The sequence below is a fragment of the Cryptomeria japonica genome, chromosome 4 (assembly GCF_030272615.1).
Source record: "Cryptomeria japonica chromosome 4, Sugi_1.0, whole genome shotgun sequence".
NCBI lineage: Eukaryota > Viridiplantae > Streptophyta > Pinopsida > Cupressales > Cupressaceae > Cryptomeria > Cryptomeria japonica.
In genome coordinates, this window is record NC_081408.1 from 598,078,627 (window position 1) to 598,095,638 (window position 17,012).

At 35.2% G+C, this 17,012-nt stretch overlaps 1 protein-coding gene across 1 annotated transcript in view; it reads right to left on the minus strand.

Annotated features, from left to right (window-relative positions):
- Window positions 1-5,839: 5,839 nt before the first annotated feature.
- The window catches only part of LOC131040302 (uncharacterized), a 35,228-nt gene continuing 24,055 nt past the window's right edge, over window positions 5,840-17,012 (minus strand). Inside the window, exons 2-3 of the mRNA XM_057973191.2 lie at window positions 6,339-6,420; window positions 5,840-6,187 (exon numbers count right to left, since the gene is read on the minus strand). Coding sequence (XP_057829174.2) covers window positions 6,098-6,187; window positions 6,339-6,420 — 172 coding nt within the window. The 3' untranslated portion in view covers window positions 5,840-6,097. The remainder of the gene's footprint in view (window positions 6,188-6,338; window positions 6,421-17,012) is intronic.

Genomic DNA, 17,012 nt, shown 5'->3' on the forward strand with positions numbered 1-17,012 from the left:
ATTCCGCCCAGGTCTACATGTTGGCAAAGCTCCTTCCAAAAGCCGATCACATCAAAATGGCAAAGGTCTTCTAAAATCCCGCCATGATCCCATGATGGAAAAGGTCTCCTGCAAAGGTGTGTTAAAAAACCGATCAAGTTGAGAGGTGCAAAGGACGTTATTTTGGCCCCTAACATCAAGAGATACAAACAAGAGCAATCTGGCCGATCACAGCATCAATTGCAAAGGAAGGCAATAAAGTTGGTCATATCATTAACTACAAAGCAACAACAAATAGCTGCCCAAGTCAGAGGATGCAAAGAATCTCCAAAACACCGCCTAGCATCTTTGAAGTGCAAACCAAGTTCAAAATCTGCAAGGATATCAATTGCAAAGGTCTTCAATCTGGCCGCCTAAGTCCTCAAAAGGTGATTAAGTAAGGAATCAAAGACAGTTCAACATCAAGATCAAGATTTGCAATACAAAGATCAAAGTCAAGGTCTTGGAGCATGATGATGAAGGAAAGTTTTATCAAAGTCAGTGCATTGAGGAGAGTTAACCCCAACCAGTTGTACCATTCATCAAATGTATCACAAACAAGGAGGATCAATAAGGTCATCTTATGAAGCTTATATCGAACATGATCAAGGAAGCAGCAAAAGAGTTAATCAAAGTTTGCTTCTCATCTTCATCACATTGAGCAAATTGGATAATGTTGAGTATCAAGAGATATTGCTCAACATTCCTTCATGATGATGAATCAAGTCTACGAGCAAGTTGAGATGGCATCCTAGTCACCACTTACCAAATCAAGGAGTTCCACATCAGCACGTCCGGATTCAATGAACCAAGCTCATCACATAGCTCATCACATAGAGGCACAAACTTCAAGACACCTACCACATTTTCTATTGGCCAGAATAAAGTTTGTTGTAACAAACTTTAATTAGGGTTTCATTGTAAAATTTTGGCCATTGATGGAGATTCAATCCTGACCAATCATTGTATTGAGCTTTCTATATAAAGCTCATGCTCTTCATTTGTAAAGGTTAATAGTAATAGAATAGTTAGTAGCTCAAGAATAGTTTAGTTAGAAGTTATAATAGATTTGGAGAAGAAGAAATTGTTGTTAAGGCTTGTAAATAGAAGTACTCTTTTCATTGAAGATATGGTGAAATGCATTATTTCAACAAGCTACATGGTTTCTACTTCTCATTTGCTTTCATATTGGTTAGATTGAATGGAGGAATTTGTTGAATGCATTTGTGTAGAATCCGTTTAGTCCACACCACTAGCCTCTTGTTGATTGTAAGTGTGCCTTGCGTGGTCAACTGGCATTAGATGAGCTTAACTTCAAATCGTTATACATCCATTGTTTATGCATTATCTTGAATGGTAATCAATGTTCGATGGTAATGATTGGAACATCTTTGAATTATCCCTTAGAAGATTGCACTAAGCTTGTGTCAAATCGTTCAATTTGATAGTGAGACCTTGCCGAGTAGGATTCCATCGAATCATTCACCCATCTTCTTACATTCTAGGTCTTAGAATAGACTTCCTCAACCCTTTACCTTTTGTCCTTTTTTCAACTCAAGCTAATTTAGGATAAAAGCATCACCAGATTGCAACATCAGATGATCAAGTTCCAGCAATTCAAGTATTCAATGTAAGTCCTCTTGTGATACCAGCAATCACATCAACCAATTGTGCTTATCTACACATTGTGACCCGACATTTATGAACCTTGGAGTTGTCTCAAGTGATCCTTAAGCTAATCTTCGGCATTTGAGTAACTTTGTTCAAGAGAGGATAAGATACTTTTGGGTATTTTATTCTATGTTCGCTTGTGCCTAAAAAACACATCAACAGTACCCATGTACAAACAAAAAGTCTCTGATAATTAAAGAAAAGGAGAAAAACGCATGAGAAAAATTCGTTTCCAAAAGAGAGAAAATAGAGATAAAAGCATACTAGTGAAAGAAGGAAAGACGAACACAATATGATACCCTAGAGAGTACTTCTATCACAAAACTACAATATAAATTCCCTCATTAGGACATAAAATTTGAGAATGTGAATCCGCCATAAAGAAGTAGCTTCTTTTCCAATGATGAGAACTTGAAGATGGAATATGATACTTTGCTTATAAACAATATTTATTCCCTTGGGAAGAAAAAATCTCTTGGTGATTGTAGAAGCCATTACAATAATATAGATGAACAAGGAATCAAATTCCAAATGTGTGTCTCTAAAAATTTCTCAAATATCCACATGTCATAATTAGGTGATGCAAATGCAAAATCTTGTGAAGACTAATGTAGAAAAATCTCCAAAGGAAATGATGATGGGGTTGGAATGGAATCAAAGTGGAGATGAATGTTCTCAAATGAATCCTCCACATATATAATATGGGACTATATAAACAAAGGTGATATGTCTAATAGATATGAATCCCAAGTGGTTGAGTCTAGAAGATGATGAATATCCTAGTACATTAAATCAATTAAGGCTATGAATGTAGAGATACTGATTTTATTAGGAGCAAAAGAAGATAATGATGTGATCTCAGGTAAGTGTAAGATCATGGGGGTCCAAAAAGTGGTGATAGGAAAACAAAGCTTTTTTCACTTGTACCCAAAAATGCAAAATTTAGTTTGAATTTTTACTTGGGTTGGGTAAAAGTACATTTTGCTATGGTAAAAACCAAACCAAAATAGATATCCGTCTTGTGCATTTTTTCACAAAAAATTATATAATATATGATCATTATAATACATATAAAAATATAATATATTATATTTTATACATGGTATATATATGTACACATGCACACACACACATAGTACACATGCACATATACATATACATATACATATACATATACATATACATATACATATACGTACACACACACATACATACATATATACATATACACACAGTTAAAGTGGATTTACAATACACCTACACCAACCCTTTGATCATGGTGGATCTATCACAACCATACCCCCTTGATTATGGTGCCTCTATCACAACCATACCCCCTTGACCACAATGGCTCTATTACACCCATAGATCACATCCTTTTTGTGTAGCTTCCTTTATAGCCATACCTCGTCCACCTCATAAAAATGCCCGTCATCACAAATTCTTTCTGATAGTAGATCTTGATCAAAATGATTCTCCGCATACACTTGAGTCTTTATCACTAGATTGAACAAACATGAAGTAAAAATAGTTATAAAATGTGTAGAACTTTTTCTTCAATTCTTAGGTTTCTTCTCTTGTATGCACTACAAATCCAAAGACAAAGTTCAAACAAGATAGAAAAAATGGTGTACAACATGATTCGTAAATACCGTTTCCTACATCCTTTGTCAAGCACTATTTTAAAATAAATGATTTAATGCACTTGTAAAAGTGAGGGGAAAATGTAGAAACAAAAGTGCATTTTGTAAGTTTCCATTATTGTTTTATGATGACTTTAGCAATCACATGTAATATAAATGTTTAGGACTACTTTGACCTTTTCATACCCCAAACTATTCTGAAAATATCTCCTCTAACTAAAACTAGAATTATTTAAGTTGCAAACAATTTATTCTTCCCATGTTCCCTAACTCCTAGTTCCTTAAGACACTAGAACCTACACTTGTGTCCCCTAGACACTAGTATTGACACTCATGTTCCTCTACACTAGTAATTGTGCTAATGTCCCGCACGCTAGCATGGAAAGCTTTTATGCATGCTTCAAAATAGATGCAAATCAACCAAGCTAAGAGATTGGAAGACAAAGAAGACATTATTTGGGTTGCTTGTAACACCCATGTTGTATGGTTGTGAATCATGGGGCAACAACAAATCATTATCAAGATAGAGACATATATAAAGATTAAAAAGATAAAGTCATGGTCCCATATGAGATTGTCCTAGCTGAGGCTAGAGCCTTCCTAGTTGAAGTGGCTCTAATGAATCAATTGTTAGGATATTTGAAGAGAATAGAGAATATGGAAAATCACTATTGGACCAAAATTGTAGTGGGGAAAAGCTAAATATAAGAAAAAACACTTGGATGACATAAAATATCAAGTGGATGAATAAATAAGAACTTAATATGCAAGAATGCCCAAATGTAAATGTAGAAACCAAAAGGTTTTTGATAGAGAAAGTCAAAGTGGTTATTTGAACAAAGCATCTCAAGTGAGAAAGGAAATATTATGTCAAAACATTTCAATCCCACATGCGATCATGAACAAAAACACTATATAGAGGCAAATATAAAATGGAAAGCTAAAATGCTAATAGCCCAGCTAAGAAATCGCTCGCACCATCTTAGGTGCAAAATAGGGAGGTGGAAAAAACCCAAAGAAGAATGGGTTAATGGGGTTTGTCGTCTTTGCACTTAAAGTTCAATGGAAACAAAAAGGCACATCATAGAGTGCTCAGCCTATGAGGGCATTTGAGCCAATTATGTTGATCATCTGATGCCCAAACATTTCTTAAAGAAAAACTTTCCCAAAATAGAAGGGATCCTCCCATGGCTCCTCCTTCCTCCACCCTTGCACTCTTAATATACTTAACTCTTTTAGAAAGTCACTATTATTTTTGCACACATCACCATTGTTGCAAATCCACATGCAACTATAGGATAGAAATCTGTATCTACTTTTACGTTTGAACATGTTTTTTAGGGGCTTGATTAAGGCAAGCTCCTAAACATGCCCTATCACATCCATTCCCCTCCTTACCACATTGGACAGATTCTGCAACTTCATAGGTCACTTTTGCATCGACAGGGATAAAGACTAATAGATGGACAGAATTTTCTAACAGAAAATGCAAAGGACACTAGGATTTGTGTATAAGCCACCAGCACTCCACAACGTACACTAGTGTCCTAGAGTGGACATCAGCACATTCTTCAGGACATGAGCAAATATAGCCACAAAAGAAAGTTTCCAAAACACTTTTTTGACAGTCCAAAACCTTCTGCCAACTTTCAGCTTTATTCAGCTTTCTACAATCACTTAATTGGACATACTCTCTCTAATCGTCTCACACTTCAACTAATTATTTGAATCTAAAATTGATAAATACTGTTATTTATTGTTACAATCGGATGTTAGGTGGATGAATGCAGGTTTAGTAAATAACAATAAACTATAAAACAATGCCAATATAAATAAAATCATGAGGAATTGTAGATTGTGACGGAATGTTGGCTTTTAAAACCATCTGAAGTCATTTTTATTAAAAATACATATGTAAGTGGTCTAGTGTGTCAAAACATTGAGAAAGTTTCTGATGCCAACAAATTATATGGTTGAATAGGCCAGCATTACAGCTGTGGAACCTTCACTAGTTTACTTCAAGGATACCCTATCAGGGTGTTTAAAGAAATGAATCTGGAATAGAAATCTTCTGGTCTAAGTGCTTTCAATATTTTTTATTTATTTTTTAATATTGTTTCTTCTTTTCTTCTTCAGGATTAGATCATGTAGATTTATTTTTGCCAACGTTTCGAATCAAACTCTATGATCCACCAACCATCATTTTCTTCTCTTGCTATCTGCCCTGATGATGGATCATAGAGTTTGTTCCAAAATATTGGCAACAAAAAATCTACATGGTCTAATCTAGAAGAAGAAAACATATTGAAATCATTATGAATTGTGGAATCTTCATGAATATAATTAAAGTTGATTGATTCCAATAATCAAGTTTAATATTTTTCTTATGTAGATAACAGTAATTGAATTAATAAATAGAAAATTAGAAAGCGACTAGCATATTATGTCTAATCCGAAAATATGGAATGAGTACATATCATCAATTTGAAAGCATAGGAAACGAAATAGAAACAGAAATTTGGTGCTCTTCAATACATAATGTTCAAACTTCACAATCTTAAAAAATTCTATAGTGTAAATTATAAAACAAATAAAGCAAATGGCAACTTCAAATTTAATTCCCAGTTAAAAGATAAAACTTTGAATTAAATGTTTGTGATGCTAAGGCTTCAATAATTATATCATATATGTTTCAACGAATAGCTCACTTCTATTGGAAGAGCTGATTTAGTTAATGTATAGCATTATTCTAATCACAGATCCATCTATCGATTATTTTGACATCGAACAGATATATGTTCCACATAGTGATTTCTTATGTCCTTCAGCGTTGCTTCTTTCTGACATGTAGGACACTGTATACATTTTCAGAAAAATGCGTTTAGCAATTCAATAGTAATAAGTACCATCCCAATTGAATTTAACTGTACATAATGATATTAAATCTTGCTACGAAAAAAACAAAACCATTTGATATAGATAGAAGGAAGATTGAAACTGCCTCACCTTGGAAGAATTGCTGAGACGATTTAGCTTAATCCATTTTGTTATACAAGACCTACCAAAAAAGTGCCCACAAGCGAGGGAGCTGCAGTTCCACAATTATAAAAGTTAAGCTTATTCTTGTAAACCCACTTTCAACCATTAGTTGACATAAAATGGATGCTCTACACAGTAAAGAGAGACAGGCAACCTCTTTCATCCTTTTTAGATGATTTTATTATTTTTGAACTACATGCCCAACATATTAGTCGTAGAGTCTACTGTTTATTTCATCACATTGGTTGTTTTTAAAGTTTTATTTCACTGGTACTAAAAATCTGTTAAATGAAACAGTATAAAAGAATGTTAGCTCTCAAAATCAGTTATAGCGAATTTTACATTTTCCCAAAGAGAATCTGTTCAAGATGCCTCTTGTATTTTATCAACACTGGAGAGATATGGGGTAGAACTTTAGAAGACAAGTGTTAAAGAGAAAATCAAGAGACATTGAATCCAGGTGGGAAGAATGTCAATATTAATTTCTTGATTAAAGAAAAGAAATGCAGCGATCTAGAAGCAATCTTTGGCAATAAAGAATAAATAATCTTTCAGAACCAATCCAAGTCATTGATTTTTAAAATAATATCTTATTAAATAAAATATTTTATCCATAAAGCATTACATTTCCTCTCACCTCTAGAATCATTCTCTCAAATGTATAGTTAATAAATAGAACCATTTTGGCAGAAGACTTGGAAGTAGAAGAAGCTTTATGTTCTAAAAGTATTTTGAACAGATATGAGCCTGCTCAAGAACTTTAAAATGCGAAAGTCTGAAGTATTCTTTCTTCACATTAACATTGGAAGGCAGATTTGATAAAAAAAATGTACTGGGCTTCCCAAGAAGAGATTGCCTCATTAATGTCCTATGGATTGCACTTGATTGAAGATTCAAAAAAGTGTTTGAAAGGTGGCAACAAAAATGACTAAGCACAACAGGTAAACTACAACTACTTCGGTTTCTCCTAAAGGTTACTATCAAAGTTAGGAAAATATAATCTCCTTGTAGCGTAACCCTTCGATATGAGACTGATGTAGGATTGAAGAGCACAGGAAAATAAAGAATTACACCATGAATGAGAAATATTTTCAATACATTAACTCCACAGCATTGGTTATTACATTTCAATATATCAGCTTACAAAACCATTTCTTTCCTCTTCCCTTACAACCTACTTACCCGGCAAAACTAACCACCCAAATAACATTCTAACATAAATCACCCTAGATAACAATTTACATTACTTACGAACCTAAGCACATCAAAATAACACTGAACTTTAAGTTATGATATAAAGTTTAAACTATGTCCGATACACTCACACATTATTACATTAAATATGTACATGCTTTTAGATCACTTTACAACACCTTTAAAATGAACTATTACACTTAGTTGTCTATTTTATTATTTCCAACATTAGATAACTTAAATGAAATATTAATTAAATAAATAATATCTCCAAGTTGCAGAAAGCACCCAAGTGATATAATTTTGCGATTTTGACCATAACCAAAGTGATATTGAAGACTAGGGATGATGATTGGAGGCAATCTGATGACTCTCTAAAAAAATAGCCTACTCTTTCAAGAAGTTTGGAGAGCACCCAAAAGGTTGGAAAGCAATTCTGAAAGCATCAAACTGCTCCATCTGACCAACTGAACTCAATCCCAAGAACAAGTGCTCTGCAAGACTATCCAAAAGCTTCTCCAAGAATGTTGGAGTTCTCCCTAACTAATCAGTTAACCTCCAAAAACTTGGAAACTAGGTAAATGTGCACGAGTTGGCTAAGCATCTAAAAGGGGACATTATACTCTTGATGTTAACCAACCTATGGCAAAACCTGTACACATCCTTCTAATGCTTAACTCCTTGTCACATACTCCATGGTGAGCTATCATGATCATGTTGAAGTTCATCATTCAACAAGCCTCTAACCATACCATAGTATGAGCAAGATATGTCATTGCTCAATGACAATGACCAACATCTCTAGTGGATTGCCTTTATCACAGCATTAATATAATACATAAAATTGTAAATTGATCATGAATTACTCCCAAACATAATGGCTTTACCACTTCCTACAATTTTGCTCCATATCAACACTCAAAAAACCAAGCCAAAACTGAACACAACACTACTAACACTAAAAAGCATACTGCACGGGAACACCAAACTGGAATAGAAACTGCAACTACCATCATAGAAAACTAAAATCATTCTAAAAACAAGAAAACAAATACTCCTACCAAAAAATCTGTTCAAGTAATTTACCCAATTGTTGAGAAAATAGCTAGCATGAGATGGGAATGATCCTCCATTCTCGTGGTGGATCCTCCAACCTCCTCTGTGACCCTTCTTAGAGTTTATCTCTTAAATGCATCATTAATAGCTCCAATAGCTTTAGGAGTACAACAAAGATGACAAATGTGTTCAATTTAAATTTTAAGGCATCAGTTTCAACCAAAAATGCACCTTTTACAATCAAGTCCTTCTATCTTCATTTACACAACATCGAAAATAAAACACTACTTATATCTCCTCACAAATCCCGACCCTTTTATTTCTTGGTAACCCCTTCAGATTGTAAGAACCTGGCACGCTCATTTGCCCGCCAAATTTAAATTAATGTATTTTTAAACAAAGAACAGAAAGCTTTTTAAGGGATTTGAACCAAGGACATTTTAGAAACATGGTCTATTAACAAAACAACTACACCTATCCTCGTACCCAAATATTTATTTTTCTCGAAATCACTTTATAAAGAAAAGTAGAAAGAAGGGAAAAAAAAGTGAACACCATTCTAATATTCAGCACTTATATACCTTTTGCACCTTCAGTTCATTTGCTGCCAGCATGAACAGAATGAAAAACTGTTCAGTGGATGAATTTGCTCAAGCTCATGATGATGTTCCTCTCAAATCATAAAGCCAATGATTGCATTTGGTTGTTGAAAACAGATTAAATAAATCTTAACCCACATGGAAACAAGGCAAATGCAAGCCTCCATTGTATCTGGTGCTAATCACAGTCTGCCCAAAAATAGTAAATGCCATGATATAGTGTATGGCTGTTCTAAAACAATAAAATTAACCCTTCATAAATTCATCACACTCATAATTCTTTCAGTTATCTAGAAAAATGTAGAAACAAACATTACTATTATACTCCCTAGTGCTAAAATTTCCCTAAAAATCAAGTCTCAGAAAAAATAATATTGAAAAGAAATTTAAACCCCGAGACAGACAAAGACATGGTTTCTTCTCTCTAGACTGTCATATGGTTTTTCTGGGACAAATAAAGAAATGGCCTATTTCATTCAGTCTACAAAAAACCAACAAAAGCTCCAATGTCCCAGTGTTTCACCCTTCTTCCATCATGGTTATCTTGTGTGCTGAAACCACTTGTAGGACTGAAGAGCACAGGAAAAACAAAAATCATACCATGCATGAAAAATATTATTCAATACATTAACTTCACGGGATTGATTATTATATTTCAATACATTGGCTTACAAAACAATCTCTTCCCTCCCATGCAACCAGCTTACCTACCTGACAAACAAACCACCCAAGTAACATTCTAACATATGCTTACCCTACATAACAATTAACTTGCTAACCTAAGCGCAGTAAAATATAACACAAGAAGACATGCTAACTTTAGGTTATAATATAACCTAGTTCCAATACACTCACTCATAATTACAACAAATATGTTTGCTTTTGGATCACACTGACCACAAAAACCAACAAAAGGAAGGAAGGCACCTTATCCATCCAGTAGCCTTGCGTCAAACACACCTATGCAAGGACTCGGATTATGAATATAACCTGTAGAGAAAAGCGAATATGGCATATGTACAAGGATAGACAGAAAAATGGTGTAGATGCTTTAAGGGAAAAACATTTTGTTTATACAAGATAGATAGAAAATATGGCACAGAAGCTTTAGGGAAAAACACTTTGTATTTACAGGACAGACAGAAAATATGGCATGGAATCTTTAGGGAAAGAATTTTTTTCTGCAGATCCTGCAAAAATATTTTCTGTAACAAATATCTTTTTTTGCCTAGCTTGTGAAAATTGTTTTCTTACAAAACAATTATGACAAAAAACATAGTATAACGGTATACAGTACAAAGTTTATTTCTAGGATGATCCAAGTCTATTTCCATGAGGTTCAAGAATTGCATCTACTTAATAATCACATAAGTTTGTGATTTTCATAAATAGGAAAAAGGTAGATGATGCTGGAGCATCCATGCAAACTAGCAATCCATGTTTAAAAAATGTCTTTGCTGGTTTTAAGCATTCAGCATATTGTGTAATGAGAAATTTGGTCCTATCAGTTGTTCCTAAATTCACTTGTTTGTAATCCCATTATTTACACCAAAACCAACACCAACCCAATGATCAAGAAATAGAAATGGTTGCAAACCAATGTGATAATTTATGTGTCATGGACCTCCTAAACAACACATTACTGATAGATAAGAATCTTGAGCTGTTGGCAAGTGGTTGTAATCTTGTAGAAAAACTTAACATAAGTTGATGTTGTGGAGTTGCAAATTCAGCATTGATCTTTTTATCAAAGTTGTGCAACAAATTAAGGCATAATTTTTTTTTATTGTGTTGGAATTGCATCTAACAAAGCTCTACTAGCACTGACTCTGCAATCTTTAAGTATGAAGCGGTATGAGAGCAAAGGAGGTTGGGGGTTCCTTTTATAAAAATAACTTTTCTGAATGCTTTGCGAGATTGATAGTAGAGTGAAGGATCCAGAGTTCAAGAAGGTTCTAAGGGAAATGAGGATAGATTTGACCTAGGTTTTGAATTTTGTTGAAGAAAACATATTTTAATTTAGAACAACAATTCATTCAAGCGGTAAGATTTTATTCATCTGAATTCAGGTTAGTTGTTTCACAAAATGTCTAAATGAAAGTTCTACATTGCCTATATTGTTTGAGGAGTTGGGTTGAGTTGATTTATGTATGCTTCAAGAATATCTGAGTATCATCTTTGATCTAGGTAATTGTTGTGACCTTTTCACACATAGCCCCATTGCTAACGGGGACCCCCTTTTTTCCCGCTTTTTGTGTTGTTACGTTAGGGTTTTTGGCTGCTTAGTGGGTAATTTTGTGTTTCTCGTGCCCGGGTCTCGAAGTTTTGATCATTCCTAGTGCCGTTTAGGTTTTTGAAGTTATAGGATCAAGCGCACAAGATTGAGATTTCTAAATGATACTAGTTTTGTCTAAGTGTAGACCCTTTTGGAGCATTAACATGTTTTTAAATGTCCTCGTCAGTGATTTTAAGTGCTAAGGTGTTTTCAGACCTTTTGGAATCATTTTCTCGCTCCTAGGGAATTATTCAAGATGATTTTGCACTTTATCCCGATAGTTTTCCTTGTGTTACGCTTCAATTTCTGATGAATTGCCTAATTCCAGTTGAGTTTTATTAAGTTTTGGAGTTTCTAAGTGATTTTGAGTGGAAAAATCATCATTTTCCGGAGTGAAATCCATATTCTACGGGTTAAAAGGTCCAAATTCCATGCTAAAGGTGCTTTTCCCTTCATATTCCTGACTACCCATGATTTTCCCCTCTCAGAATCCAGACTGGACATGGATTTCCCCTGAATACCATACTTGCTCCATTTTTCCACCACTGTTAATCCATACTAGGGTCGTTTTTCCCTTGGAAGCATTAAAATTTGACTCCTCTCAGAATCCAGACTGGACATGGATTTCCCCTGAATACCATACTTGCTCCATTTTTCCACCACTGTTAATCCATACTAGGGTCGTTTTCCCCCTGGAAGCATTAAAATTTGACTAAGTGTCAGGATTTATCCCGACTACCCACGTTTTTCCACCAAGGAGGTATGGATAGGTTGTTGGTGATGTTTGCATTCATTCCACACCTGGGTCGATTTTCCACCAAGAATTTGTGACAAGTTTTTGAGGATTTTTGTCCGGATTTTCATCCAAACTCGGAGCGATTTTCCACTGTGAATGCATTTCATAATTTTGAGTCCGGATTTTCATCCAGACTGAGGTTGTTTTTCCACCAGAGGGGTATTTTTGGGTGATGACTTAATTTTTGAGTGGAATTTTCATTCCACAATCATATCGATTTTCCCCTAGCCCATTTTTTATGCACATTTGATGAGTTTTGAGTTCGGATTTTCATCCAGACTGGGATCGATTTTCCCCTAAGGGGATACTTGACAATTTTAAAGTGATTTTGTGAGGATTTTTTTTTAATCCTTACTAGGATTGATTTTCCCCAATTGGCCCAGTTTTTATTTAAATTGAAATATTTTAATAAATGAGCCCTGTTTTAATTGTTTTTAATAAAAGGCAATGATTATTTAAAAGATGAAAGAAATTAATAAATGATTTGCAATGAGCATTTAATGTTTCAACCTTCTAGAAGCAAATTAGTTTCACCTAAGCAAGTATAAGAGCAAGTGTTTTATCTCACATTGCTTGTGTGGTGAAAACTAGTGATGAAAGTAAGTTTAAAGGGAGGAGTCCAGCATTATTTTATTATTAAGTTTGTCAGGTAGATTCCATGCAAGGGTGATTTTCTCCATAGTTGGCGATTTTGGAGAAAGTGTTGAAGTGAAGTGTTAGATTGAAGGCCTCCTTTTTTTCCAGCTTGGCAATCCTCTCCATTGCTGCCATTGAAGTTTAGTGACTCCATTATTTTCAGATTTTTTCGATTTTTGGGGAGATAGAGATTTTTTCATTTGGCAACTTTGATCATTTTAGAGGGCTCCTACCTCTAAGTTGGCGATTTTCCTTGGGGCTGCTATTTTTTGCTGCTGATTCAAACTGGTTTGTTGCCATTGAGACCCCCCCCCCATGCCACGATTTTGGTGAAAATCGCGATTTTTGGTGAAAGCAATTTTTTTGTGTTTGGGGTTTCATCCCCAAACAAAGGTGATTATCCTTGATATCATCTGGTTTATCTGTTGTTTTCAAACCATTGTTGGCAGATTGAGGTGCATTGAAGATCATTTTCAGATTTGTGAAGGATGGTGCCATAGCTGGAAAAGTTCGATTTTTATTTGCCCAGTGTTTGGACCACATTTTGGTGGATTCCATGCATGTTGGATGTTGCCATTGCTCCCCTACTTGCTGTCATTTGCCTCAGATCTGAGTTCTAACTCCATTGCTTCAGGTTTTGACCTCCATTGTTGGCTGTACATTCAATTTTCAGACTTAACTTTTATTGCCCAGCCAGCTGCAACTTTAGCGATTTGTATTTGGAGACATTTTGGAGTCATTTTGGAGGCATTTTGGGATCATTTTCAGACCATTGGAGGGCTGTCTCAGGTCTGCAACAGTGTTATTGGTTGCTTGTCCTTAGAAATTTATCTTTTACCAACCATACCTATGTTCCCAAAATTGATTAGTTTCATCATCAAGACTGATTTTTATCAAGTTTGTGCATATTTTTAGATAATTGCAACATGTTTTTGAGAGGTTAATTTATTAGTTGCTGGTTGTCTTTAGATTTGTGACCTCCATTGTTGACTGCGGAAGGTGTCTTCAGACATAATTTTGTGTGAAAACACAACCTTTCACCCCTAGTCCCTCTTAATCCAGTATACTCCTTTGCACTATGATTTGCACGAAATTTCTAAGTATAAGGAGGTGTTAATTTCATGAGGGTTTCATACCCTAGTCTTGTCATATTTTGTGTTTAAATTGTTAAGATCTACCTAGAGTGTGGACTATTTTCCTGACTTCATACTTTAATTAGCCTAAAATCATTAGGAAGTCAGGAATTCTATTAAGAATATTGTATTTTTTCCTAAGTTCTAACTTCAAGCTTTGTACAGGTGCGATGTCGAAGTCCGGATTTAAGGAAAGAAGAGAACAACAGAAGATATTGGAGACTGGATTCTATCCAGAGTTTAAGATGTCATCCAGATGGAAGGAGATTATGGATACAAACATGCATTTCCTGAGCCTGAACCTGATACGACAGTGGATGTTCGGAGTCGGAAATCACATTCCTTCCCCAGCATATGTAAACATTATGAAGAGTGGTATTTTTCAAGCCGCTGGATTCCCATAGTCCATACAATGCAGTGAGCTTATCCTGGAGTGTGCACGATGTTATGATCCTCGCTCGCGAAATGATCAAGACTCCTAAAGGCATTGTCATTGCCTACCTTCTGAGGATGCGATTGCTGAGGTTTTTGGAGTTCCATGCGGAGCAGATATGAAGGATGCAACTAAGGATGAGTATGAAGAACGGTACACAAAGAAGATGGATGTGTGTAAGAGTATGATAAACAAAGAGTGGATGATCGAGCCTAGGCTTCATCATTCCAAGGCTCCCAAGACACTCATGTGCACAAACTTCAAAGAGGAATATAGTGACTTAGTATTCCTGCTTAACAGAGTGATGGAGATGCCATAGGGTGCAATATTCGATGGATGGATGTTCTACTTCATCCAAGATTGTCTTAGAGGGACATTGATAAATTGGTCTAGGATCATAAGTGACTGATGCAGAGGATCTTGGAAAACCAATCACAACTTTAGGATCATTTTGATCCATCCATATTTTAATCATGATAACAATTCATTAGAGGCATATTTCATAATTCTTCAACAATCAATCAATCAATCAAGAAAACTTAATCTAGGTATCAAACTTGCCAACTTGCTGCCCCTTTGGATAGACCTATACACAGAGGTCTATAACCTTTTAACAAGAAATAAACATCTCAATCCCTTCGGTCAAATCCTGAATAACTGTATTATAAAAAAAATATCCAAAATTCATAAAGATCCAACGGTGCCATAAAAAGTTATCATCTCTACACCGAGACCAATTTTGACTGTCATAAATCCGGAAAATGTATGCTTGCTGCCTGCTAGGGCATCATATTTCACAACAAATACTTAACCAAACTAAAACAATACCATACTCAAATGAAATCCCTCTGAGTCTACTTTCATAATATTCAAGTCGTTAATTTTTCCAATGGTGAAATCACAAGATAAGTACAAACCCTTTCCAGCAACTCCATTTAAGACAATTTAAAACCAGTTTTCACCAAAATCTTCATAACTTCCACAAATAAAAACCAAAACACCTCAAACCAAAGGGAAAAGAAATATGATTCACATATCTTTCCAATAAGTCTATTTAGAGGTTTTAATAATATCATATGAGTTCATACCATACGCTGCAATGTGACTATTCTCAGGAAGTATCAAATCTACAATTAACAACTTTCACCAAAGCTTCCATATCTTCTTCATTTCTAAACATAACAACTCCAAACCAAAAGGAAAAGAAAGGTGATTAACATATCTAACTATCCATTATACATATACAAAGGTTTCCAGGCCATACATGGTCGTACAAGGCCTGGAACCAACACAAAAACTGGAAAGCCAACCAAAATAACAATAGTAGAATGCACCAAAATGTATCCAAAATGTTCTCCTTTCTTCTCTATTCTTCCAATAATGATTTGGTTCGACCAATAAAACATATTTATAGACTCTTTGGTAGTTATAAACCATCCAACTACCTTTATGACCCTTCATCTTCCATTTTACAACTTTATGTGCAATTTTTGCACTTTTACATTTTTGCAAATGTTGCACTTTTGCAATTTTCTTGTAACTTTGACACTTTTTCCTAATGACTCCCCAAATTGTAAAAACCCCCTAAACATGTCCAAATAATCTATTTAATACCTTTTACATACTTGATAGCCTTCTCATGGCCTTTTATACAATTTTGACCATCTTGACCTATAAGGGCCTATATGGACAACTAGGACATAATCAGGACTTGCTTACATTTTTAGGCTTCCAAATCTTACAAATCATTCCAAATGGATTCAAATACATTATAAATGACCTTCAAATATAAATTATATTTCAAATGATGAATTTGACCATATATTTTCCTTACGCCATGGGTGCTCCTGCACCATACTACCGGCCTTGAAAGATTCCCAAGTCTCTTGGAAATGAGTAACATGATGCCTCTGCTACATTCTGCTTCAATCAAGACTCCTATCAATGGAGTTTATACTGGCTGCTTCCAATGGTGCATCTCCCATCTGAAGTCCACTCCTCCAAGCTGCTACAAACACCCAACAACTTCTGTCCCTCACCTGGGAGTCCTCTCTTGCCTCTCTCCCCAAGACTCTTGGTGACACACTGGACCTCCTTCTCAGGCCCTTTGGACCATCTCCTAAGGCCCCCTCTGGTAGACCTTCCTGTCCACCCACTTGCAGCTGAGTGAACCTACACCAAACCTACAACCAAGAAACTTTAAACACAAGAATCAAATAAAAAATCTCATGGGCTAGGTCCTGGTGTGGATTGCCTCCTTCGACGCTCTACCCACACACTCAAGCTCTTCTAGCTTTGATACCAATTTGATGCAGAGCATCATGAAAATCTATAAAACCTTCATTCAAGGGTAAAATTTAAACTTGAATCAAGAGACAAATAAAAAGATAAATCACTCTTCTCAACTTCAAAACAATTTCAAAGGTTATATTACATCCTTAAAACCCTTCATTCAATATTTCAGATCATAACATTCACCATAACATGAGAGATCAAATTCTTTATTGCCATGGAATACC